Here is a 27,053-nt window from a genome sequence, read left to right on the forward strand (position 1 = left end):
CCTAATCCATCCCCTCCCATGGGAGCAGGTGAGAACTGCAGATGCAGACCTGTATGGAACCACAGGTTTTAATGATTAAGCATCCAGCACACTCCTGGGTAGGGTGCATGTCTCTCTGCCCTCCATTTTCAACACCTTCTACAGGGAATTTCATTGGCTTTGTGGGAGCAGCTGTGGGATGTTCTTTGCAGAGACTGGCTCTCTCAGACCAAGCTGGGATTTAATTGATTAGAGGTGCTTCTTCCTTTGCTCCCTTCCCCATCCTGGTAAGAGGTGGATAATCACCCTTCAGTGCAATGTTCTTGCAGCGGGAGGGAAGGTGGTGTTGATCCAGATTTATAATCCTGCGCCGAAGAGCAGCTTTCAGAGCATTTCACATGTCAGCTTTGTAGGAGTTTTCACTAAACTGTGGAGGTAGCTCGATTTTGCCCTTTTATCAGCCAGAAATAGCGATGCTACAATGCCCTGCTCCAGCTCAGCGTTTGGCAGCGTTCCTGGGATTGCCAGCAGCCTTGTCCTGGCAGCCGCTGGCCGGTGTCAGGCGCCTGCGTGCCCAGACACCCCGACAAGGCTGCGCTTGTTTCCTGAGGGTTGGTACGGTCTTGCCTCGGTGGAGGAGTGGAGCTGAATGGTCATTTTGTGCTGACAGTCATGACAGCATCCCTGCAGTTCCACTGTCCAAGTGTTTTACTGATGATCCCAAGTGCCGGGCTGGTTCCATACTGACTTTGCGGAGCACCGTGGCGCTGGGAGAGTGTGTGGCCTCTGTTTGCCACATGAACTAACTTGGTTTGCTCGTGATTTTGTCTGTGTTGAGTTAAGCAGTGTCGGGGAAGGAAGGAAAAGAAGCAGCTTTGTTGTTGCAGATTTACTCTGTGGCTTCTTCGGCTCCTGGGAGGGGCTGTTATGATAAAGTCTGATATATTTTCACATCTGCCTACGAAAAATGTAGGATTTATCTTTCAAATGAAATTTGCTCTGCTGCGCTGCCAGCAGGGCTTTTTTGAGTAGCTATTTTTGTGAAATATAACCAGAGAATTTGTATTGGCTTAACACTTAAAATGTAGCCAGGGGAAGATGGAATATTCATCTTTATTGTATTTGTTTCTTCTGTAATGAGACGTTACTGTCTGTCGTAAAGGAAGTGGTTCTCCAGCCCAGGGACCATGCCCAGTGATTTTCTGTTTGCTCCATTAGCTTGTGTGCAGACCTCCTGATTTTTTATGTGCATGTGCTTTTCTTCTTGTTTAATCCTGCCAACTGCTCTTCTGGTTGGAAATCCATTTCTATAATGCTGGGTATTACACAAATTTGTTGAAGCTCTTAATGCAGATAACAGGGAAGGGGGGTGAGCCTGCTTTGCCTGGTCAGCCTGAGCCAACTTTCTCCTTCCCATCAGTCACACAGAGCTTTAGCTGCAGCTCACAGAGGGAACAAAATGCATGCAGTAAAAAAAAATAAAGTTTAAGGAACATATAGAGTGCTGTAAATGCCGCTTGGATTTTGATTTATGCAGTCCAAGCGCAGCACAAATCGGATAGCTCGCTGTGCCCTGTGGAAATCTCTTTGTCTGCCTTGTTTTGAAATACTTCCATAACTAGCAATCATGGTGTTGTAGCAGAGAGCCCTTCTATAAAGAGCTTTTTGGTCACTGCTGCTGTTTACTATGACTCTGAACAGCGTGTTAATTGCAGCTTCTCATTCATGGGAATATTCATCAGGAATTGCAGTGTGGATGCCAGCAGTGATGCTCTGGATTTTGGGGTTCTTGTGTGTATGATGCTTTTGGGACCAGAGCTGGAGCAGTGAGAGGCATCCTGCCTCGCTGTGTGTGATTTGCAGTGTTTGTGGAGCTATTTCCAGCAGGACTGAGCACATCCCTGCCTGCTGTACTGTTCTGGTTGTTTTAATCTGCTGAATTCATCCATGGCACTTTGCCTGGTGGAGAGTGGTGGGAATGTTGTCAGCAGTGGCAGAGAAGGATGCCAGGCTGCTTTTTTATTATTATTATTATTTGTAGTAAAGCCATACAAAGTCCATCCAGGGTCTCATGAAAATGGTTTGAATGGCTGTCAAGCATGCATGTACTTTTTGTTTAAGCAATGGAGCAGGCAACTTGCTCAAAGTTTAGTGTGAGTTTATATACTTAACTGACTTAACTATCCAGCTCTATTAAAAATAAAAGGAGTAAAATCATTCTGGCACACTTTGGTAGCTACAGCATTTGGAAACTCTTCAGCTTCTCTCTCTTCTCTTTCCTGATTTATTCCCAAGAATAGTCACAACACTTTCTTTTTTAGGACTTTGCCCTAATAATTACATCTGCGAAGATCCGCTGGGATGGGTTATCCCACAAGCAGGATTTTGCCCTTAAATGGAAAATCAGCCATCAAAACGGCCAAAGTTTGGGAAAAAAAAAATATTATTGTGGGAAAACAAGGATGCTAAATGTGTTATTCCATGTTGTAGAGCTGCACAGTCAGGAAATGTTTGTTAGTGCAGAGAGGAAATGCTCATGTCTTCTAAATGCTTCTTGCATTCCTTTTAAATTTTTGTTATAGTAGGAAAACATGGCTCTAATAAAATACCAACTACTACCCCCTCTGTAAAAGGGACAGGAGGTGTGAGAAATTGGAGGGAGACGGGGAGGCCAGTCTTGTTTTATCAACTCTTTACTCGCTGGCTTCTGCTCCTCCCTTTCCCCCCAAGCCGGCGGGGCTGCAGCTCCTCTCCAGGCTGCCTGTCCGGTTCTCCAGCCCCGCTGCCTCTCAGCCAAAGATTTGGGCTAAATAATCCAATTAAGCTTTGCAGCTTATATAACTCTCTTGGCTTGAGGCAGCAGCCGGACTGACTGGATAGAAGCACATCTGGAAATAGTGTACTAAACACGCTGCCGCCGCCGGAGCCAGAACGGTTTGGACAAATTTGCTCATACGCACAAGATGTCCTTTGAAAAGAAAGATAAGTATGCATGGTCTCCTTGCTGAAGAAGTTGAAGAGAGTACTCCTATCCATAAATTGTTTCCCTGGCTGGGAAACTTAACTGGCTTTTTTTCCTCTCCCTTCTCCTTTGGAAGATCATCCAGCTCTTCCTTTTCAGCTCCAGAGGATCAGCCAGGCCCTGTAGTAGCACTGATCATAAATAACACATATGTTCTTTTTTTATTTCAAAGGTGGGAAGGACCTCCAGCATTATTTAGCCTGGCTTCTTATCTGCTACCCATCATAGGAGTTGCTTTTTATTTAATCTGAAATACAGCTTGGTGTATAACTGGAACACAGCTCTGAAGACACAAGTATTTTTTCTGAGAATTCATTATAACCCTGCTAATTTATCCTAATGCCTAATGACATTATTAAAACGTGGGCATTTTTTGTTGGCTTGAGGGTTGGAGAGAAAATAGAATTCAGCCATTCTGTATTTCAAGTAGTATGCTCAACACAAGCTTAGGGAGAAAAAAAAAGGTAGGTGCACATTTTGGCACTCTTGGATGTCTCTTCTTTTGTTGGTATCCATTACTCTCAGTAGAGAATTATGGGCATTAACAGCAGAACACATTTTCCTTCATGTGCAGTGATATGTGCTTATAGCTTCATTTTATAGTCTCCTGTCTAATGTTAAAGTATTTATTTGTCAGGTGTGCGGGGCTGGTTTAGCACTCACGTCCTGCCCACGCCTGGGTGCTTGGATGGCTGCTTGTTCAACACCTTCCAAATCTGTGCTGGGGAAGGGGTTTAGAAACATCACCTCCCTGAAATCTGATCTCAAACACACACACACACACACACACAGTTCCTGGGCTTGTCCTCCATAAAACATGCCCAGGGAATTGGCTGCAGTGTGTGCCCTGGCCAGGCTGCCAAAGCTGCAGAGGCACTGCAGGTGGTTTGGCAGAGGGTGTGTTCTGGCCCCAAGAGGGGACATTGCTGGGGCACAGCGGTGCTGAGGCAGTGCTCCATGGCATCCTGACCTCACTGTGGCTTTTAAAGTGGTTTAGGCACTTCGGGGTGGTGCACAAGGATGTGTACCTTCCAAAAACCCTCTGTGCATGGGTGGCTGGGTGGCTCTGCTGGGGCTGCTCCAGTCTGCAGCAATGTAGGGTTAATATGATATTTCTTCCAGTGTATGGATTTATAAGGCTGTCAGAATGCCCCTGCTCTCACCAGGCTGCAGACATGGCCATGGGAACCTTGTAGGAATGTCTTTGTAGTCATGAATTCCTACATGCAAAGTTGTGATCTTACAGTTTACACATTTTGGGGTTTTCCATGGTCATGAAACTAAATAATGAGCTCCCCAAAAGAGGCTGTATGTCTTGAACCACTTCTCCCAGCCCATGCCAGCACTGGAGCTCCCCCATCTCCATTGCTCCCTCAGCCGTGGGTTTGCTGGCAATGATAACACAGCTGTGCTGCCACTACTTCCACACTGCTGCTGTATCTGACTGACTGCCCGTGCTTGATGTTTTATTCCTAAAGAAGAAAGAAATTGGATTAGGTTTTTCTCAGCCAGGCACAGCGGTGATCCTGGGTATCAAAGCTGATCTGTGTGCTGGAAGCTTTGGGAAGCTGGGTGTGAGGGTAAGTTATTAACTGGGGACTCACCCAGGGTGATTTGCTTTATGGATGTATCAGCAGGGGACTCCAGGAGGTGCTGAGCAGCTTCCATGGCCCTTGAGAGAGCATTTCGGGTGCATCAGGGGTACTTAAAGCACCCTCAGTACAGAAATTACCTCCCTGGACACTGAAGTCCAATAAACTTCTTTGTAGAGGGGGAAGAAGGGCTCCAGTTTTGCTCTACACAGCGGTGCTGCAAGTTTCAAGGGCAGTTTCCTTGTGGGTGAGTCACAGTGCTGTGTTCCCTGCGCTGTGCTGAGCCTCGCTCCCCCGTGGTGGGATTTTTCCTGAGTTTTGACCTCCTGGCACCCCTGGGACAGGAGGATTGCAGCAGCCAGGTCATGCCCCGCAGTCCCTCACACCCACTGGTGGAGTTTGCTGTGATTTCTGCACTTTAACTCCTTCGGTACCAGCTGAGGCTTTGCTCAGCTGTGCTTGGGGTTTTTCTTGTGCAAAAGCCCTCTCCCTGCTGTGCCTTTCCTGAGCAGCCATGGCCTCTCTGGGGCTCTGTGCCCTCTTTTATCTCTCCCTCACACCTCCTTGAGCTGACAGCCTGATCCCTCGTCATCCTTCACATGCTGCTATGAGGACAGACGGCTGCACTGGTGCTTTACTGGGCTGCATGAGATGCAACTGTTTGATCATGGAAAACTCTCTCTGTGAGTTCCAACGCTGTTTGCCGGGCACAGCTTCTGGCAGCCCATCTTGCATTCTCCTTGCAGCACCTAAACATGTCAAATTTCTGTAACAAAGCTTCCCTCGGGGTGGAAGGTCTGGAAAACTGATCCACAGCAGCCCGCATGACAATTAGGTTACCTTAAGCTTGGCACCGGTAAAGGTAACGGTGTGTGAAATACTGAAAAGCCAAATCCATTTAAATAGACATGTTCAAAGGGAATGTGAGGTGTGAGCAGCGTCTTTGCTCACAGGGAGTGTGAAGTGTTTTCTGCCAGGACTCAGCAGCACTTTAAGAATAGTTGTGAAAATTAAGCATAAATACCACGGTCCTGTGGTCCAGGCTCCCGGAATCACACCTATTTTTGGAGGTGGTAGGCAGCAGGCTGTAAAGCTCAGTGCACTGCCTTTAAGCCTTTAGGTAAACCTGACGTTGCAAGAAAGCAAAACCTCCAGGGATTTAAATGTCTGTGGTTTCACAGACATTTAAACTGTTCTCCTTTTGGGCTGTTGTCCGAAAGGGCATCCTGGTTCTCCTGTGCTTCCTTTGCGTTACTGGCTCGGTCAGCAGGATGATCTGACACAAAACTAAGCCTGCAGTAAAGATGCTGAATTTTCCAGCTGGATCAGGCCACAGGACTGTGGGGCTGCCTGGGTTTTGGTGCCCTCTGAGGAGATTCGGGGAGCACCCTGTGCATTCTGGCACTCCTGGCTGGCCGAAAGCCGCTCGTGACGCTCAGCACGGGGCAGTGGGAGATGCCAGTAACATTTCAGAGCAGCAGCTTGTTGAGAAGCTTTCAGGCATCATTTAATAAGCAACCAAAGGTCTTAGCAGTAGACTACCCATGTAGTCAGCATCCTCCTCCCCTCCAGCTGTTTATTTTTTACCCTTGAAATGTCCTGCAACCCCCACCTTGTGCTGTGCCATCACCAGCATCTGTGTTGCCTCTCAGCAGAGCTGATCTGCTGGAATCATGCTGCTGGCATGGGCTGGCAGGCAGCTCTGCAGCTGGGCTGCTGTGGGGTGTGGAACCAAGGCCACCTCGTTCTGGGTTAGTCCCTGCACTTCAGAATAGCAAAAAGTTAATTTTCTGCAGGTTACTATTGCCGGCGAGTCGGGAATTCTGTCTTTGTACTTCCAGTGATGTGTTTTCTGCAAGGGGAAGAAATAAGGGCGGGTTTTATGCATTCTAAAGCAGCTGGTCTAGCTTTGTGGTTATCAAACATTATTTGATAACCTTTCCTCATATTTTCTTGGCTGGTGAATGACAAAAGGGAGAAGTGGGTCTTCCCACTCTTTTAGTGGTATGTTTTTCTTCCGAGGAATATAAAATGGAACTTCCTAGCATATAAAATGGAACAAGAGCCCTCAGATAGCATCAACAACTATACTTTGCCTAAGTGTGCTATTTTATGGCAATGTCTTGTTTTTTCTCTGGAGGAAGGAAATTGTACCCCATTAAGTGCTTGTGTTACAAGCCTGCACCCCAGGGGATAAATATTTCAAATATTAATGCTGAGTAATTTTTAAAAGGTTCTGCATGCATTTTTATTTTGAGCATTCTGCAAATTATTTAAGACTACTAAAACAAAATGCAATTTAGATCAGCTCATCCTGTGATCAGTATGTGGTGATTTTAGAGTCTGCTCTACCCACCAGCATGGTCATGCATCTGATCAGGCGTTGGTACAATAGGGAAATTGGAATCTGGTGGTGGCTGGATCTGCAGGTAGACAAGATGTACAATTTACATAAACAATGGAATGAGGGGAGTGCTCTCAATATCCTTTCACTCAGTACAGTCACATGCATTGCAAATGAGTTACTCTTTTGGAAAAGAAGTCAAACCTGACTTGCATTGAAGTTCTCAGCTATTAACATCAGTGGAGCCAGGGACTCCAGCCAGAACTTCTGTGATTTCCTTGATATCCCTCTTAGTACATCACTCTGACTTTTCCATATGTGTTCTCTGATTTATAACACAGCAATACTTTATTTCACTGCTGTAAAATTCTTTCATACACTCAGCCCTGCCAAAACCTTCATATGTTATTGATTAAACAAATTCCCACTGTTCCAGGATCTCGGCTGCTCTGAGTCTGGTGGTAACTTTAGTGGAATGATGAGTGCAATGGTCGATTGTACGGGAGGTAGGGAAATACAAGGCACCAGCACTTAGTGCTGCTAATCAATAAATTCACCTTCAATTTGCTAAGTGGAGCTGCTTTTTCCACCCGGTCAGTGCCACATCTTTGCTCAGATGGGCTGAGCTGGTCCATCAGCTGCGAAGTGCTGGTGGCTCGGGGTCATTTGTGGGGGGGTTAATGATGATGTTTGATTTTAGTAATGTTGGGAGAAGGATTAACAAGAGTTTCATTTCGACTCCTTCACAGGCAATTACCGACAGCTGCTGCTAGAGAAAGGGCGTGATGATTAACACAGTGACCTTTTGCAAGGATTGACTTCCCTTCTTGGAAGGATTCCTTTTGAATGGACTTGTGAGCCATTAAGCACGAAGCACAGAGCAGGACGCGTGGGGGCTATATGGGTTTTGGTGGAACAAGGTCTCTGTTTCACTATTAAGTTAATGAGGTTATAATAGAAAGGGTTTTCCTCTTGGACCGCGAGGCATTTGCTCTGCTTCAGGGTTTTCTGGAGCTTGTGTAAAGCTCCAGAGCTGGGCCCTGCTGGCACCCGTGGGGACATGGTCCTGCACACTCCAGCCATCAGCTGTTCCTTTGGGGCTGTTTTGGTTCATGAGATTTTACTCACTGGCTTTGCTGCTTGTTGTGAGAACAAGGTGAAAGGGAGAGAAATGCAGTCCGTAGGGTTTGGTGAGAGCCAAGCAAATGCGATTTGGACTTTCCCTGCATTGTGATGGTTCATAATCCAGCATGATAAGTGACAAGTGACTTAGCCCATGGCATGGGAAGTGCCCAGAGCCGTGCCTGGACCCCGGTGGTGCTGCTGCAGGTTCCTGCATGTTCATGTTCAGAGCAGGAGAACAACACCCTCTCCACTGCCAGGCTGTTCCTGCTGCCCTTAGGTGCATCCAAGAGCATTTTCCATGCCCGTGCCATGTAAGGAGTGTGCATCAGGCAAATGCATCTCCTTTTAAACCATACACGGGTTTGCTTGGTAAAATTGACCACATGTGCAAGCTCCCAGCTCTTCCCATTCCCCTTTTCCCCCCTTCCTTTCCACCCTTCACCCAGGTTTGGCTGTGTAATGTCCTCACTTTAAAACCCTGTCAAGCTGCAATTATTTCGAGGTTTAATGACCCATGATTTCTGTAATGCTTTATTTTGTTCCATTTCAGCATGTTTTTATTCCCCAGTCAAATAAACGGTATTAAAAACCCCACCAAGTACAAAGCCTTCACTTTCCATTTGAGAGAAAAATGCTTCGAAAGCTGTATTGGTGCTACACAGGTAAATAATTAGATTGCTAATGAATTAGCTTTGCTTTGAAGACAAAAGCTTCAGTGTTCCTAATTAGGTTGTGAGGAGATACATAGAAATGTGCGGTCTTTCTCCCAAGGAAAAGGAGAGAAAAGGGGGCTCCCAACCCAGCTAGACCAAGGACCACTGGCAGGACAGTGTTTTACCTAAGCTTGGGCTCAGCACCTTCCAGCTCTTTGACATTGTTTAAATTCCTCAGTGAATTCAGAGAAATAATACACTTTACCCGTGCAACACGTTTCCTTTTCAGTTTCAAATTAATATTTGAATGAAATGGCTACTTACTGCTGTGTTTTGAAACAGGGAGAATGGAAGCCAGTGGTATATTTTCTCTATATCACTCTATTATTTATGCTTTTCATCATAAGCCCTATTACCATGCCCATCCTAAGATGAATTATCACATATATTTCTTCCTTCCTCACAAAGCAGGATTTTTCCCCAGGCCTTTGATCATTGTTATCACCCTCTCAAAAGCCCCTTTTAAGTCGGTATTAATACTCTTTTTCAGATGAGGTGAAAACTATTGTGGGATTAGGCAGCATCATTTTAATAATGTTGCAATCTTCATACTATTATTCCCCATCCTGTTCATTAACCACACTAACATCTTGTTTGCCTCCCTCCCTGTCCCCCCTTTTTTCCTGGATTGCTGCTGCCTGCAGTTTGGGCTGCAGACACTGGTGCTGTGGTTTCCTCCCTAGTTAATATTGCTAATTAAGAACCATGTGAAAAATACCTTGATTTCCCCCCCAGATAAATTACATCTATCAGTTTTGGTGTCACTTTGCCATTTGGTTGACTTTTCTCCTGATGATTTGCTCCTTTTCTGGCTCTGATGAACTTATCTCCATGTCCGCTCCATATCTGGCTACTTCACAAATTCATCTCCTTCCCCACATCCTCACTAAATCTATTAGCTGGTGAGTTTACTACCAATCCTTATGGCTTCCTCTGGACAGTTAACCTTTTGCTGTGATGAAAATTCACTGTTTAATCCCATCTTTTTTTCTCTTTAGATCATTGGCAGCATTTGCCCTCTTCCCCTTTTCCCCTTGGCTTTTTTTGCAGCAAAATGAATTGCCGTCTGATTTCTTCATCTCGTAAATCCTTTGAACGGGTTGATAAAACCCCGGGACAAATCAGAAGGACCGGTTCCTTTGTCAGAAGCTGGTGGTTCGTTCCTGCGGGGAATTTCCTCTCCTGCCAGCGCTTTTGTTCGGCAGGCGAAGCCCAGGGGATTCGCGGTGATCTCGGAGCCCTTTGTCTCCCTCCCTGCGATTCACCCGCGGGGCTGCGCCGCACAAAGCGATCCCGAACCTGCCCTGCGGGTACCCGAGAGCAGTCTGACGGCTTCTGCTGCCTCCTCCGCCCCGATCCGAGGCGCTTTAGGCAGGGGTGATAGGCGCTGCTGTTTGTGTTCCTAATTTCTGAGTTTCTACACCCGTGCTCCGGAGCCTGCGTTCCCCCGGGGGAGCCTGGGGATTTGGGCACCCCTGTGACTTGCTCTCCTCCTTGGGATGGGGAATTGTAATGTTCACCATCTGTGTTGTGCTGCAGCATCCCCATAATGGGAAATCTACCCATCCCCATCTCTGAAAACTTACTGCTTAGGACTTTAGGAGCAAAACCAAAAGCTTGTTTTTGAAATATCTGTGTGTGTGTTGTCTGAACTGACTCTCCAATGCAAACAGTAGCTCATACATTGGAATAACAAGGCGCAGGGGATATGAATTTTCCTCTCTCCTTCTGGTGACGTATGTGCTGAGACAACATTAAACTCCAGTGAGGAGACGCACAACAGAAATATGATCAACACCTACTGCTGCAAAAAGAAATAGTGACTTAAAGGTGCCCGTGTTCCCTGGGGAGGGACCGTCAGTGGAGAGACGCATTGCATTTCTATCTCATTACACGGAGCTGCTGAAGGTTGAAATGCTGTTAAATATACCACAGGCTCTTATTAAATGGCCATATTAAAGAAAACAACACACGCACGCACCAGGCTGGAGCTGGGGAAAGCTTTTGCTTTATTTGAGGATCATTTTTTCAGACAGGCTGACTTTTAATAAGCCTCTTGTCCTGGCTGATGAGTGTTCTCAGCGTGACGCTGATGCCATGGGATGCTCAAACCCAGCAGCCAACCCAGGAGCAGCAGGAGCCTCCACTGACTGTGAGGGATCTTTCCTGCTTCCATCACTTGCTTGGGCAACCAGTGCCTTTTACTGGGTATGGAGGGTGGGTACTGGTTTTTCTAAGATGCTACAGGCTCTGATGCTCCAGAACAGCTCTGCATTCCAGCAGGATAGTTCTTGAGCACAGGCTCCACATTGGAGGATAGTGGTGGCACTGAGGGGTGCATTGAGGTGGTGGGGGCATCAAAATAGATTATTCACCCCCAGTTCAGGATAGCACTGCTGTAGGTACTGACTGAACTGAAATAAGTGGTAAATAAAGGGCAGAGGTTGAACACAAGGAGCTAAACCATAGCTGCTGGTTTTGACAGCCCTTTTGACCACCAGTGCCCATTGTGCCCCATCCCTGGCAATGTCTGAGGCAAGGTTGGATGGGCCTTAGAGCAGCCTTGTTTAGTGGAAAGTGTCCCTGCCCATGGCAGGGGAGTGTAATTAGACGAACTTTAAAGTTCCTTCCAACCCAAACCATAGCATGACTCTGGTTACTGGGCCTCCCTGTAAGTGCCAGTGCCAGCACTGCCTAACACAGCCCGATTGCTTTGAGCTGAGAAACCCACATGCCACCCCCTCCTTCCCTAGTCCCTGTCCTGCTTGAAGCTCTCCACACCGGTAGCTGTTTTCCCAATAGTCAGCTTTCTAGTGGTACTAAAGATTCTACTTTCCATGTCACTTTTTGCCTTGGTGGTAACCACAAATTACAACATAATATCATTTTAAAAACTCGAAAAATTTTCCTTAAAAACTTTTTTTTTTGCCTTTTAAAATTTTTTTCTCTAAAAATGATGTTAAAACCTTATAATAAAGAATCTTGGGGTGTACTTGCAAGCAGCAGCTAGAAAATGTCTGCTTTGACTGAGTATCCAGGTGGTTTGGGACACAGTGGAGAAGTAAATGTCGCATAATGTTTACTGAACAGAGCATCCGTGTTTGCTGTGTGGTGATGGCACTGCTGAAACACTCACTTTCTATGCAGATGAATCAGCCCCCAACAGGGTAATTGCAACTGCTGGAGCCTTTTGGGAGGCCCAGCGTGCCAGATACCACCCACTCCCCAAACTCTACCCTTGACAGTGTTTGGATTGTTGCTCGGCATGTCTTGGTGCTCAGTTCCTTAATGCAAATCAGGTTCTCAGTGGCTGCATATATCCCACGCTGCCAAAATATTTATGATTTTAAAAGATGAGTCTGAAACTGGGGGCAATGACCTGCTGGCTCACGGAAGGGAAGATGATGTGTCTCTCAGCTTTCTCATCTCACAGGAGCAGCACTCATGTTTTCTTGGATCTGAAGGAAAAGACCTGCTCAGTCTTTCTCCTGCCTTTGGTTGGGGGGTGAGGAAGGGCTGATATTTGGGTATTTTTAATGCTAAATTATCCTTTCTCACTGCTACTTAAGAGTCTCTTTGCAGTGTTTTTTTTAGGGATGATTTGGAGATTTTTCTATGGTGAGTCTCTAGAGCTAGTTTCTACCTTTTAAAGCCAGGTAAGGAAAGGGCAACATTTTGCTTTTAATGGTATAAACAGGTTATTGTGGAGTTGCTGCAATCTCTGTGTACCTGTGTGCAAAGTACCTCACACCTGTGTGCTGCACCAGCCACCAGATTTCCATGTAAAGCAGGACTGTTCCTTCTTTGTATCTCAGGAGCTGAATTTAATTCACCAATACAGAACAGTAACTCCTTCTATGCTCTTTAATGGTCCAGTGAAATTCTGTTAGCAAAAGACCGAATGAATGTTGCGATTCAATCAGGGCAATCTAGAGTGTAATGCGTGGAGCGGTGCCAGCATTATATAAATCATTAAACATCAAAATGTAAAAAAAAACAATAAAATCCCCTAATCATCATCTAACTCCAGGAGCTGCTGGGGCTGGAGGCAGCTGGGGCCAGCATGGGTGCCTGGCTGGGATGGGGACAGTGGCTCACCAGCCTGGTTCCTGTTCTTCCCTGTTAGCATTTTCGGGTAACACAGATGCTCTAGCACGGAGAGGGAGTTGTTTGTGTGCTCTGCAGTCCCCTCAGGCCCTTTCAAGGCCTAGAGGGGGAAGCATTTATTTCTTAAAGGGGTCTTTTGAATAAAATGAGGGAGAACAGTCATTACAGAGACATTTTCTGTAGGCAGATGGATTTTCTGCTTCAGCTTCATTTACGTTGTAAAGGAGCTGCACGTTTTCTCGCTCTTTTGGCTTTGGGAATTCGTGCAACAGCGGTCAAAAAGTGCAGTTATGCTCTTGAAGCCAAGATTTTACAGAGCTAAACAGTTTAGAGGTTTGAGGGTTGTTTTTAGTTTTTAAACCAAGTCTCTTGAAAGTCTTCCTAATGAGAAGCAAGTCCAGCTAGCAAAAACTGTGTGTTTGCTTTTGAAAAGATTGAATTGAAGGGAAGTCTCTGGCGTCGGCCATGGGTCCACTCTGCTGGGAGAGGTTATCAGCAGAGAACAAAACCAAAAGTAATTGGAACTGAAATGTGGATGTGTTTAAAATGCACTGCAGACTCCCTGGGAGGTTGGAGTGTGATTGGAAAGATGAATGCAAAATACAGAATTATTACATTCCTGACTGTATAGGTAGGTAGATATCTATATATGTGTGTGTGTAGATACATATAGATGTAGATATATGTGTGTATATATGTATAGATATAGATGATTTAGATATAGATTGATACACGTGGATGGATGACTGTGAGATTTCAGGGTGGGTGTTTTTTTGGCACTGGTCTGATTTTGTGTCTGTCTTCTGGTTTAGGATCAGATTATTTTGCTTTCACTCAAAAACCGAAAGTGGATGTGGATGCAGTTATCCCAGCCTTCACCTCTGCTAGCACAGTTCGCACTTAAGAGTCACTTGAATAAGAATGAAGCCACGGAATTCTCCATGATGGAGAAATCATTTTAAGGGGGTGCTGTCTCAGATGGGTAAATGCTTTGGGAAGGCTGCAGGAGCTCAGCTCTGGGGGACACCCACCGGCTCCTGGGGAGCAGCCCAGAAGCCCCACCAGCCTGTGCCCATCCCTTGCACGCTGCTGCATCCCCACTGCTGGGAAGTCATGGGATGTTCTGGCTTGGAAGGGACCCACTAAGATCATCAAAGTCCAGCTCCTGAAAGGACCTGTTCAAGCCATCCCTGACTTCTGTGTCCCCAGTGGTTTGTGTTGTTGCTCGGCAAATCCAGCCCAGGTTTCTCAGCTAAAAGCACAAAGCCTGGCAGGCGTGTCCGGGCACAGCCGTGCAGGAGAGGGGAGGAGGAGGGGACATCAGTCAGTGAGTGATGCTCAGCTGGACACTTCCGTGGTCACTGTCCCTCAGCCTCGGGCTGCTGCCCCTCCAGGGATCCCCTCCCAGAGCTGCTGCAGTGGGCATGGCACGGACAGACGGTGAGTGCCCCTCAGCTGTGCCCAGCGCTGCTTCCCTGCCCCGCTGAGCACTGGCCTGTATGAGGATGCCTGATTCCCACTTGCAGCCTCACAGCCATCCTGCTTCTAAAAACAGATTGTGAAAAACCATTGAGTGCAAATATGGGCCCTGGCAAGGTGAGAAATGAGTTCTTTGCACATGTGTGCTGCAAATTTGAGAGGTTTTTGGTCTCCCAGGTCAGTCCTGCAGCCTGTCACCTAACGCTGACTTTCTTTCTTTCTTTAAACCAGTATATTTTAAGCCCAAAGCAACGTGTTATCTCTCAAGAAAAAATAAGTGAAATCTTTTTATTTTTTAGATATAGCTGGGAGGTTTTGTCCTGCAGTGCTTGAGTCTAGGGATATTTTAAGAGCTCTGTTATCTTGTGCTGGGAGGGAATACAATAAATATGTAGATCAGGAGTGCTGCTGCTTTGAAAGGTATGTAAAGGGTCTGTGCTGAGCTGACACTAGCTGAAAAATTTGTTCAGCCTAATTAGCAGCAAATCACTTCTCTGTCCAACTTTGCTTGTAGAGATGGGAGCCAATCCCCCTTTCTTATCCTCTGCTGCCCTTTGTGGGTTTTCAGAGCCCTCCCTGGCTGAGCAGTGAGGGTTTTTGTGAGGACACAGATCTGCAGCCACGTGTCATTGCAGGCCACAAAGTGCAGAATTACTGGAAATTCATGGGAAACTGTACACCCATCTCAGGCTTTGTCTAGGATTGTTCAGGCTGTCATCAGAACCAGTCAACGATCGATCAGCTTTTAAATTTAATGAAATTTTAATTAAAGAATGGAAAGCCTACGAAGACATCATATGACAGGAGTGCTGGAAGCAAATACAGAGTCACTTCCAGCCATTAACCAGAAAAGCAGCAAATGGTTGACTGCACATCGCCATTGCAGTCTAAGGAAAGTACAGCTTTTGGCTTTGGCAGGCAGGTCATTAGTGACTGAATAATCAGTGACATTTCCCTTCTAAATCTGACACAAATGAAGTGCAGTGCTCTGGAAAAAGCCATTATGTGCAAAGCCTCGCCTTTACTCTGCTCCAGGTATTGCAGAACAAGATCTAATGGCAGCCTTTGGCTGTGATTTGGCTTTGATAGCATCCACAGGATAGTAACCCCCCAGGATGCCAAGAGCCAAATGCTTCCAGCCTTGCACAAGCCATCATGTGTGCGAAAACACAAAGTGAGGCTTGTTCTTTGCTGGTGTTCCCAGATGCAGCCAGTAAAAGATACAAGTAGGAAAACCTGGAGTACTGGGAAGCTGAATGTAGCTGTATTCTGTTTGAGTGGTACCAGCAGGTAAAGGTCTCACTCATCGTGGTACAAGTTTTCAGAGCCTGACGTCCTCCTGTGAATTCTCGTGGCAGCTCTCAAAGCTGGGTGTTAACCTCTTTTTCTGCACGTTTGAAAATGTTTTCTTGATGGGAGTGGAAAGCGAGCAGCACTGCACAGGAAAAAGGAAGGACTGGTCTTGTTTATGTCTCTCCCTTGAATTTCTCTGAATAACGTGTTGTCAGATGGACAGAGTCATCAAATGGGTGTGACTTCCTCTGCTCCCTCCCCGTGTGCCGTGGCTTTGAAAATAATGTCAGAAGGTTAATAGGAGCCAGACTGCCTTGGGGGGGGCTTGTGCTGAAGCAGTGAGTCTTTAAGGAGGTTTTTCTTGGGGGAAAGACTAAATAGGGGAAACTTTCTGGGCAAAAGCATGACCAGTAGCTGGACTGGGAAGCACTGTTGTCTTGGAAACTCTGTGCACTGAAGCTTGATATGTATGATTTTCAAAATTCATTTTCCTTTTTCTTCATGGACCCCAAAATAGAAGGTTTTGATGCCGTCAATGTGTCTTTTTCAATTGCTTTGATTTATATTTAGCCCTGTGTTGGGAAGTTCCAGTGCAGTATTTTTGATCATTAGCTCTCTAGTCGTGTTTGGGTTAAGAGTCTACCATTCAGTGGATAAATCTGCTTTGGGTATAGTCTTGTGAGTTATAATCTTACTGAAAACACATGAATAACCACAGATAAAAGTGTATTTTTAATGAGCAGTTTCATTAATAATGGGAAAAAATGTCCCGGGAAGGTTTGTTAGTGGCTCACTGATTCCACTCCCAGCTGTTGTATAGTTAGTTCTGACTGAAAGCTCGTGATAGTTTTATTGCTCTGTTTACAGAGCATGGGATAAGATGTTTCAAAACAAAAAGCTTTTCTAGCCTATCAGAAGGGGGTTTTATACATTTATGATGCAATGAATGTAAAGGTGTGTATCCAAACACTTGAATTCATATAAGCATCCAGGCAGCTGTTGCCATGCAATTTTCTTTATCCTGACATATTTTGGAGATGTTAGATTACCATAATCTCTTTTGACTGTTAAAATTTGGGGCTCTCTGCTGTCTGCACCCTTGTCTCACTGCAGGGCAGTGTTCTCCCTTGCCAACATCTCTCTTTCCATCACTCAGGATCCTCCAGGAGCCAGTTGTATTTGTGTGCCCAAAGAAGGGCAAACGAGCTGGGGAAGGCTCAACCTGTAGAAAAGGATAGATTGGATATTAAGAAAAAATCTTCAGGAGAAATCTGCCAATCATTCACACAAGCTGCCCAGGGAAGTGAAGGAATCACCATCCCTGAAGAGATGTAAAAGATGGGTAGATGTGGCACTTGGGAACATGGTTTAATGGTGGACTTGACATTGCTGGATTAATGGTTGAACTCAGTGATCTTAGAGGTTTTTCCAGCCCAAACTGTTGTATGATTCTATTTTTACATGACCCAGAAACCCAAGCTGAAAGAGAAAAATGGAAGTAGCTTTATTATTGTAGTTCTGCAACTTGAACTGCCCCCCCCGAAACCCTTTCACCAGTGGGTGCGTGCTGGACCACAGCTCCCTAAATCCATAATTTAAGGACTGGGGGAACAAGGGAGGTATGAGTGAAACCCTTCTGAGCACAGAGGACAAAACTTGTCTCTCTTCTCCATCCTCAGGTGACGTTGTGGACATCTACCAGCGGGAGTTCCTCGCGCTCCGGGACCGGCTGCACTCCGCTGAGCAGGAGAGCCTGAAGCGCTCCAAGGAGCTCAACCTGGTCCTGGAGGAGATCAAGAGAGCCCTGTCGGAGAAGCAGGCCCTGAGGGATATAAACCGGACCTGGAGCAGCTTATCTGGTGAATAAACAGGCGTTGAGGATCTGGGGCTGTGTTGAAGCTGTTTCTAATGAGGAGGTAGAGAGGTGTGTGTGTGTACGTGTGCGCAGGACTGCGGACGGGACCTGCTCTTCTCTCCCCCAGCAGGAGCAAATTGTGGAGTTCAGGGAGACTTGGGAGCTCTTAAACTCCTGTTTAATTAGAGGTGCATAAGCATCATTAAACATGGATTTGCCTCTGCTGAGGATATTTGCCAATTTGCTTGCTTACAAGCTTTTTTTTCTCCCTTGCAAGTCATACACTTCATTTCCTATGGCTGTATTCAACCCATATGGAAAATGGGTATCCAAAGAGAGGGGGGAGGAAGGAGTTAGGCTGGCTGAGCACCCCTCGCCAATTTATTTGTTGTTATTTTATTTATTTATTTATTTTAAGTTGCTCGGTTGAAGAAAATTGGATCTCTACAGAAAGATCTGATTTGACCTTCATTTTATCTTCATTCTCTCCTCTCCTTCCCAAATACTTTGGGACTTCTTTAAGGCCCTCCTGGCTCCTGCTGAACTTTAATTGGGTTTGTGGTAGCATGTTAAAGGTTGGCCTGTTTTTTTATAACCCAGCAGTAGTCTCGGGTGGCCAGGCTGCTGTAAAAAGGCTATTTTGCCTTGCAGTCTCTTCTTACCTACCGTGCCTTGCAATTGATTCCCTTTTCCTTTTTAAGACGAAACCAAGTTAAAACTGTGGAATATCACCAACAAGAATGTGCTGCACCTTCCCACCATCTTCCATCATTTGCCACATTTGCTGTCAAAGGAGAACAGTCTGCAGCCAGCCGTGCATGTGGGACAGGGGCGCACTGGAGGTAAATGGGAATTAGTGCTGCTTCTGGTGCTCTTCCTCACCTTGGTGCCTGTCCCTCCCCTTTCCTCCGGGCCTGGCTGTGGCACAGGTATGAGCAGGACTGGAGGAAGGGCTGCATGCATCATGCAAGCTTCCTTGGTTGTGGTGACATATGGGGTGGGTGAGCCATGTCACGCCTGCAAGCCTACAGGGGAGTGCTGTCTGTGTTCTTGACTGGCCCTAAAATGTTCTCAGTGCTTCTGCCAGATGTTGTTTGCTGCTTTCCATATCCAGAGTGCTCTAGACTTTGCCTGGAAGGGCTTCTGATGAAAGCATAGTTTGTAGGGTGCTTCATGGAGACTGTAACCCAACTAAAGGGACAAATCCCATTGGGAACAGGACTTTGGTTACTTGATGATTCCCCCTGCTCCCAAATCCCAACCCAACATCAAAGACCTGACTTGCACCTACTAAACTGTAGTGCTTTTGGCCATGGATGGGGTTTGGAGAACAAGAGGTGGTCTTCAAGTTGCTGATCACAAATTAAAAAGACCCACCCCACCCCCCCAGAGATCATTCCCTCAGGGAGGATCAGAGCAGAGCACATCTGACTCCCCATGGGTGCCCTGCATAGCCCAGGAACCCACCAACCTGCTGCTCACTGCTGGTTTTTAATGACAGAGCCTGGCATTAACCAGGTAAACCATGAGTTGGTCATGGGAGCAGAGCAAAGTGTCCAACACAGCCCCCTCTCTAAACTCTCTCCGTGGCCCTGGGCAGTGTCCGTCGTGATGGGAATCCCCAGCGTGAAGCGGGAGGTGCATTCCTACCTCACCGACACCCTCAACTCCCTCATCTCAGAGCTCACTCAGCAGGAGAAGGAGGACTCCGTCATCGTTGTCCTCATTGCCGAGGTAAGACACAGCTTTGCCAGTTTGCCCCATTTCCCTGGCCCTCATCCCGCTGTCTGCCAGACTCGGTGCCAAACTGCTGCCCACCCGGATGCCAGCTCTGCCACTTGCTGGGTAGATAAGCCTGGCCTTGGGCTGCTGTCCAGCAGGATCAGCAGTTGTGTCTTGCCCAAAATGAAATGCTGGTTGGGCCAGAGAGGGTCAGGATGTGAGCAGGCAAACGTGTCCATTAGCAGCTACCGGTGGGGCGCAGCTCACCTAATTCATGATGCCTCCTGCAGGGTGCTTGGGTGGATATCCACAAAGTGAGCTGGAGCAGCCCCATGACCATGTCTAGGAGAGCTCTCAGACCTGCTCCTGCAGCAGCTCTGTTTCTCCATGTACCTGTACCACAGCACTAAACCCCTCTTGAAACCCAAGAGTCGGTGAATTGGGGTTGCGAGTCTCAACCCTGATACACCTCTTTGTACTGGTGCCTGGAGCCTGGAATCAGTTGCTGAATCCAAGGGCTAAAAAGCCTTGATACATTAATCTGCAAGAGCTGCTTTTATCTATGGGTTTAGATGGTTATTTTTCTCCATGGCTTTCCTCTCAGGATTATTTTCTTGAGCCTGAAGTGCATTTGTCTTAATTTCCAGAAATCCAGTGAGAAAGATAAACCTCAGTAGCCTGTTACTGGGAGCAGAACAAAGATGAATGTCTGGGTTTGCTGCCTGTTTACCCATAATTTGACATTCTGAGTAGCATTTGGCCTTCAGGGCTCTGGCCTGAAGGGAGAAGGTATGCACAGATGGGTGCAGCCCAAAGGGCCCAGGACAGGATTTGGTCCTGGCTGTAATTTGGCTCCTTTGGAGCCAGGACAGGTTTGGTGACTATTTTTGCAGTGGGTAAGTTGAAGCCTGAGAGGTTTTAAGCAAATTGACCCAGACCAGCTCCTGTTTTGGACTGCAGTAATACTACTTTAATTGGCTTGAAAATTAAAGTAGTGTGTGCTGTGATGGCAGCTCCTGATTTTCAGGATGTACCTATGACAAGGAAAGTGAAAAACAAATTAATTCTGATCCCGTGAAGTGCAGGAGCACACACCACATCCCACTAACAGCGATGACTGTTGCAGATTCCTTTGGCCAAGTTTGGTCTTGGAGCTGTGTAACATCCTTCTGTGCAAGTGTCTGCCACTGCTGTGCCTGCTCTGCCTCTTCCCAAAGTGTTTCTCCATGTACCTGCACTTGTTAGAGCTCCTTGGGCGTGGCATAAAGAGTAAATAGTGGAGAGGGTGGTATGAATCCGAAGCAAATGCTGAGTAATTTGGAGACTCAGCACAAGTGCAGCAACTGACTGTCCTTTCTGGGATAGGGATTTCTCATTCCCAACTGTCACTGCTGGCCACTGCAGGTGTCATCCACAGTGGCTGGGCTGCCTGGGAGAGCAGAGGCTTCCTCAGCTGCCTGAGAGGAGCCCTGGGGTGAGATGGCTGGCTCGGCTGTCACCAACCCACTGTTTCAGACACTTGGAGTGGAGCTGCATGGTTCCTGCCAAAGCCAGCACTGGGACTCCGAGCCCTGTTTAGGAAAGGGATCTTTTCCTCTCGAGAAAACCCTCCCTTGTCTCTGTGCCAGCACAGAATTGCTGTGCTCAGCCTGTGACACACACCCCGGTGTCTCATTCTCGCCTCGCCCGGCACCCAGTGCAGCAGCAGCTGGTCCCGGCTTCTGCGATGCTGCATCAGCAGATCCACCCGGGACGTGCAGCCTTATGATCTGTATGGCTGCCCAAATCAATGCCACCACCAGGAAACAGGAACAGTGTTTGCTCGTGGGTCTCCTGCCCTTTGTTCTGGGGTTTTGTTTTCCCCGTCACTGTGCAGAAGGTTTCTGTCCGGTCCTGTCCCTGCGCTCGCGCTTATCTCTCCCACAGACAGCAGCGAGCGGCACTGGCGACCTTTGTGTCCCAAATGTTATGGGTTGCCACACAGATTGTGGGAGCAAACTTGGGGCTTTAGGAAGGAAAGTGTCAAAATGAACCTGAAATGAAAAACTTATACATAGACCCCTCTTTTTCACTAAAGGGTACAGAGTATTCGCTGCCAAGAATACTCTCTTGGATACAAGCCAGCTTATGTAGGGAAAAAATAAATAACCCCGAGGTTAAAACTTGTGCAAACACTTGGTGCTGGCAGGGGCAGAAGTGCCAGGAGAGCACATGGAGAAAATATGCAGGATCTTCTGTCCTTTGGGATGGATTTTGGTGTGTGATGCCTTTGGTTAACACTGACCACAGGGGAGGGCTCCTGGGAGCCTGTCAGCATGGGAGAGCAGTAAAGCTGGATAAAAGGAGACATGAAGGTGAATGAAGATGATCCAGATGTGCTGACAGTACCCCGGGGTGTGTTGAAGAAGATTTCTGAGCCATGGAGGACACGGGCTGAGGCTGAAGGGTCTAACAGTGCTTTTCTTTTGTTTTCAGACGGATCCACAGTACACAGCCGGAGTGGCAGAAAATATCAAAAACTTGTAAGCACTTCCAAGTGGCTTCAGCGTACAGCCTGTGCCTGCAGCAAGGCCAGGGAATGGCTTCATTAAGGAGAAAATACACGCTCTTCTGCTTCCCTTTTGTATTTTGTTGTTGTTGCTTGGGGATTTTTTTTCCTCTTTTTAAACTGTGCTTTCTTTGCTGATGCCGCTTCCACTTTCTGCTTGTTCTAAAATGCATCCCGTATGTAGCTTTGTGCTCGGAGGAAGTATTTAACACACGTGGTCGTTTTCCTTCTGTTTTGCTCCTTCTGCCCTGGGGCATTGTGAGGAGATGGATTGTTTAGATTTCCAGCGATCCTGGCAGTTGTTTTCAGTGTCTGCTGCAGCCCTGTGCTTGCTCTGTGCAGTCTGGGCAGTGCAGTACGCACACACGAATGCTCCTGCCTAATTTTGCTTTAAACCCCGTGATCCATCTTTCTCCCCGCTCCAGCCTGTTTGTTTTCCCCTTGTTCCAGGCTCTAGTTACATTTGTCTCTCGTGCTGGCTGCTATTTATGTCCTGGAGCCTCCGTGGCTTTTGCAGCTTGGTCTGTGGCTGTTTAGGCAGAAGCTGGTGATGGATTATTAATCAGGATTATTAACCAGCAGCCGGTCCGGGCGGTCACGGCATCAGAGCTCGGAGGCGAAGGGAGAAGGTGGGGAGAGAAGGGGCGGTGACTGCCGGGGACTGCTCCTTCCCAAAGGATCGCAGTCGCCGCACGAAGGAGAAGCGAAAGGGCAGCGCCCCTGGTCCCCGAGGCAGGGATGGGGACGTGGGGAGGGAGGGTTGTGTGTCACCGAGCCAGGGATGGGGACGTGGGGAGCGAGGGTTGTGTTCCCCGAGGCAGGGATGGGGACGTGGGGAGCGAGGGTTGTGTTCCCCGAGCCAGGGATGGGGACGTGGGGAGCGAGGGTTGTGTTCCCGGGCACTTGTGGCAGAGCTGAAACAGAACCCTCCATCTTGCTGTGCAGGAGCTGGCAGGGCTCCCCTCCTTGTGCCTGCGGGCAGGAGGACGCACTTATCGCGGGATAATGGACTGATTGTCCGATGGATCCTGATGAAATTACCGGGCGCTGCTGCAGAGAGTGCCTCTAGTACAAGTCCTGAAACTTTAATTGACTTAATGATTTGATTTCTCATCATCCCCCTCTCCAGTGCCTCCTGCCCCTCCCTGAGTCACTGAAATTATTTTTCTTCCAAATTGAATTGAGGTGGTGTGGGGCCAGGGCAGGCTGGGCTTCTCTCACTGGAGGGAGGAAGCTGTTGCTGCTTTACTGCAATGTTTTGTCAGCTCAGTGAGAAGCTGCTGTTTCACTGCTGCCTGGAGAAGGGAAGATTTGAGAGCGTTAGCTGAAAGACCTGCCAGTGCCAAGGAAGGAATAAGGAAGGGAAAAAGGACGCGAGAAGTTTTTGGCAGTCTCGCTGCTTTGTCTCCCTCTGCCCCATCTCCCGTCCTCCAGGCTCTGCACAAACAAAGGAAATCAGCCTTGCACCAAATGTTCTTGAAAAGGCAGTATAAAAATAACTGGTTTTCCTGCTTATCTCTCACAGTTAGAGCAGTCCCAGGGTATTGCTTGCAAGGCTGATGTAGGTGCCTGCTTCTCAGATGGGTGACATTATTTTCTGCTTGAGTTTGACTCTTTAAAGGTTTCTTAGCCACATCATAGGAGAAGTAGATGCTGATTTTATCAGCATGAGAGAGCTAGGTAGACTTCCTGCTGGCTCTCTGAACTACGGCACAGCAGCGTTTTAAGCAACTTAGGAGAAATGTATAGCACAACCTCGGCAAAATTAATTTTAATTACTGATACATTTGGAAAGCCTCTAAATGCCAAGTCCTTTCTTTGCTGAACCAGTTTGCAGGTCACTTAATCCCGTAAAGAGTACATGGTGCTCAGGGCTGGTCTTTAAAGCTGAACCGTGTGTGTGTGCAGGAGGAGAGCATGTGCATATAGGGGTATTAGAGGCTGTGGGAGGGAGAAGATAACTTAAGAAGTCCATGTCAATTCCTGCTGATGACTTCTGATGAAGCCTGGAAGCGCACCAGATACCAGGGAAGTTATACACTAGAGGTTGTTCTTTGTTTGGTTCTGTGGCTCAGTGTTTACCCAGTGATTTGGTCTACAAAATATTGTATCAGATGTGGAGGTATTTGTTTACTGCTGCTTTTCTCCCTCAGATTCCCAAAGGAAATACACTCAGGTCTCCTGGAGGTAATTTCCCCATCTCCACATTTCTATCCTGATTTCTCCCACCTGCGGGAATCCTTTGGAGACCCCAAGGAAAGAGTCAGGTAAGAATGAGTGAGTTTATGAACAAGCAAGCCCTGAATTAAGGAACTGTAGCAAGTTCCTCACTGACTCCAGCAGGGAAAACTCTTCTGCAGGGATAGGTGAGGACTTCAAACATGAATTATCCAAGAGCTGGAAGGATGTGATTGGGTGACAGGGGGATGAACTGGCACCAGCTTTGCCAGGCTTCCCTTGTGCTGTGGTGTTTCTATCACCAAGCGAGGGGCTCATTTTAACCCAAATTATCTTCATTTTCAAAGTCCTTGAGATTTCCAGTAACTCTTAGCTGACCAGGGACCAAAGGGAGAGGCCATATGCCATCCTCTCTGCCTCCCAGGGCTGTGTCACCTTCCCATCTCAAACCCAGCCTTGGCAGGCTCCCTGGAGCAGCCACTGTCCCAGCAGAGACCAACACTCCCGTTGTCTTTGTTTCTTGCAGGTGGAGGACGAAGCAGAACCTAGACTACTGCTTTTTAATGATGTATGCCCAGTCCAAAGGCATTTATTACGTGCAGGTGGGTTTGGTGCTGGAGGGAAGATGGATGTACCTGTGAGTTCACTGTACTGGCTCGTACCAGCTAAGAGAGAGCAAAGAGCATATCCAATTCTGTGATGCAGCAGAGTGAGAGCAGGTTTTAGCCACCTAGGTTCAAAAGCTGGGTTTTTAAAATGCTTTTTGACTTGGAAACCTCCTACTTAGGAAAGACAAAAGTCCTTGTTTCTCTTACCTGTAAGACTGAGTGAGAAAAAATGCTTGGAGCACCTTCCAGAATAAACTGAGCCTGTGCCAAAGCTTTCCTCTGGTCTATAGTGTAATTGCTCTACATAGAGAGACTGTTGCTGGGACCTGGATGGGGCATTGGCACTGTGCCCTTTTGTCTTGCAGCTGGAGGATGATATTGTGGCCAAACCAAACTATCTCAGCACGATGAAGAACTTTGCCTTGCAGCAGCCCTCTGAGGAGTGGATGATCCTGGAGTTCTCTCAGCTGGGGTTCATTGGTAACGTTCTCTCCCTCTCACTCCAGTCCTATCAGGCACAAGGCACAAGAGCCTGCTGGCTCTTACCAGCACTACATTCTTGGCCCAAAAAATTGTCCCCAAAAGATGGTAAAATACTTGGACTTGATCCCCTCCTATTTTTGCAATGACCCTTGTGTTTGCACAAGGGAGAAAGATCCTCACAGCTGGTACTGCAGTTACTCATTTTTAGTAAAAATAAACCTGGTGAGTGGCCCAGCCAACAGCCAAAGTGCTTAGATATGGCCAGTAGCTTTTAGGCTGGATGGGATCTGGATTTGCCTAAGAGTGTGCAAAAGGAAGTTTACATCAGCCCAGAACTATTTTGGGAACGGCAGTACTTGGTTGCAGTAGCAGCTTGATCTGTTTTTTTGGATACTGGTTTGACTGGCTTAAAACTTGTAGTTTTTGGGGCAGGAAATGGTCTGTCATGCAGCTGGCTGTGTTTTTCATCCTTGTTTCTCTTTACTGAATGGGAGAGTTTTAGACCTTTTGATACTATTATGACCTGTGAGACTCTAATGCTTTCTAATTCTGTGACGAATATTAAATCCGGAACTGTATCAGCAAAGTCAGCAGTGCTGGTACGTAAACAGGAGCCACATGTTGTTTCCTTTACATAGATGGACACATCTAACCTCCGTAGCCCAGTCTCCCAATTTTTCCTTTCCTAGCTCTGATTCTAGACCATTTCATACCAAAGCTCCTCTCTCTCTTTGCTCTCTCTTTGTGCTTTAGGAAAAATGTTCAAGTCTCTGGATCTGAGCTTGATTGTGGAGTTCATCCTGATGTTCTATAAGGACAAACCCATTGACTGGCTGCTGGATCACATCCTCTGGGTGAAAGTCTGCAACCCTGAGAAAGATGCAGTACGTAAACAACCTCTGTTGAAGGGAAATGTTCTGTTGTGTGTGGGCAAATGTACTCTTGGCTGTGCCTCCCGAGGACCTTTCCTGTGAGCTCTGGTGCTAGCTGACTTTGCACCAAGCTGTGCCATCCCTGTGGAGCGTGCTGCAGGGTGTCCTTGTAGATTGTGTAAGTGGAGACCTGGGAGTTCAGGCTTTTGCAGTTTGCAGCTGCCAGGAAAGGCATTATTTCTGCATCTAAGCACTAATAGGGTATTCCTCCTCCAGTCCTCGAGGACAGGAGTCGTTCACCATTCTCCTGTGTTGTTTTGCATTCTGCTGTGCCTCTCTCCCTGAAGCTGTTTCCCACTCACTGACTACAACCCCAGAATAACCCTTTGACGCCGGATCCATGTGCTGTTCCCGCCTGGAGCACACATGAGCACAGAGAGCTCACCCCGGACAACCCAGAGCAAACCCTCCTTGCACACTCTGCCAGAATAAAGCCAGATCACACAAAGCTCTTTTCAGGCTTCCTAGGAGGGTGCAGAGAGGTGAAATGGGCTGGTTTTGTGCTGCCAGTAAGCCCCCGTGCCCTGTGGAGGTTGTGTTTGAACTCCAGCAGAAAGGGGCTAAAGCGAGTGGGAAGGGCAGAGGAGGAATGTGTGTGGCAGCAGACGTAAGATGAGCTCAGCACCAGATACTCTCCTGTCTTCTCTCTGAACATACTGTATTTACTCCAACACTTGCTCGCCCTCCTCCCCCGGTGGAGAATGAGCAGCAGAGTCCCTGTGCAGAGCTCAGAGCCAGTGCCTTACAACAGACTTCACGGTGCCAACCCTGTTGTGGTGATAAATGCCAGACCAAGTGGTCACTCTGGGAATTAGGATTGCATTTATGTGCTGGGGGGATGGACCATCCTCTGGGCTCTGCAGAGCTGGGGCAAGGATGTGGTTTAATTTGGCCTGATCCCTGGCAGAGGACACAGCATCAGCTCCAGTACCCCTTGTGCAGCAGCACCAGTCTCTGATGATGTCCACTGCATCCCCCTGGCAGTTCAAACCCTGTGCTCAGGTGTGGCAGAACAGTCCCCAGGGTTGTCTGGCAGCCCCACACTCCGCACAGCTGTGGGTAAAGCCGGATGG

The 27,053-nt window shown here is 47.4% G+C and overlaps 1 protein-coding gene across 1 annotated transcript in view; it reads left to right on the plus strand.

Annotated features, from left to right (window-relative positions):
- MGAT4B (alpha-1,3-mannosyl-glycoprotein 4-beta-N-acetylglucosaminyltransferase B) overlaps nucleotides 1-27,053 on the plus strand; it is a 50,998-nt gene that overhangs the window by 18,030 nt on the left and 5,915 nt on the right. The window contains exons 2-9 of the mRNA XM_040078314.2: nucleotides 17,334-17,513; nucleotides 18,211-18,351; nucleotides 19,110-19,243; nucleotides 21,707-21,753; nucleotides 23,933-24,046; nucleotides 24,484-24,559; nucleotides 24,931-25,045; nucleotides 25,802-25,932. Coding sequence (XP_039934248.1) covers nucleotides 17,334-17,513; nucleotides 18,211-18,351; nucleotides 19,110-19,243; nucleotides 21,707-21,753; nucleotides 23,933-24,046; nucleotides 24,484-24,559; nucleotides 24,931-25,045; nucleotides 25,802-25,932 — 938 coding nt within the window. The remainder of the gene's footprint in view (nucleotides 1-17,333; nucleotides 17,514-18,210; nucleotides 18,352-19,109; nucleotides 19,244-21,706; nucleotides 21,754-23,932; nucleotides 24,047-24,483; nucleotides 24,560-24,930; nucleotides 25,046-25,801; nucleotides 25,933-27,053) is intronic.

Source organism: Hirundo rustica, chromosome 14, assembly GCF_015227805.2.
Source record: "Hirundo rustica isolate bHirRus1 chromosome 14, bHirRus1.pri.v3, whole genome shotgun sequence".
NCBI lineage: Eukaryota > Metazoa > Chordata > Aves > Passeriformes > Hirundinidae > Hirundo > Hirundo rustica.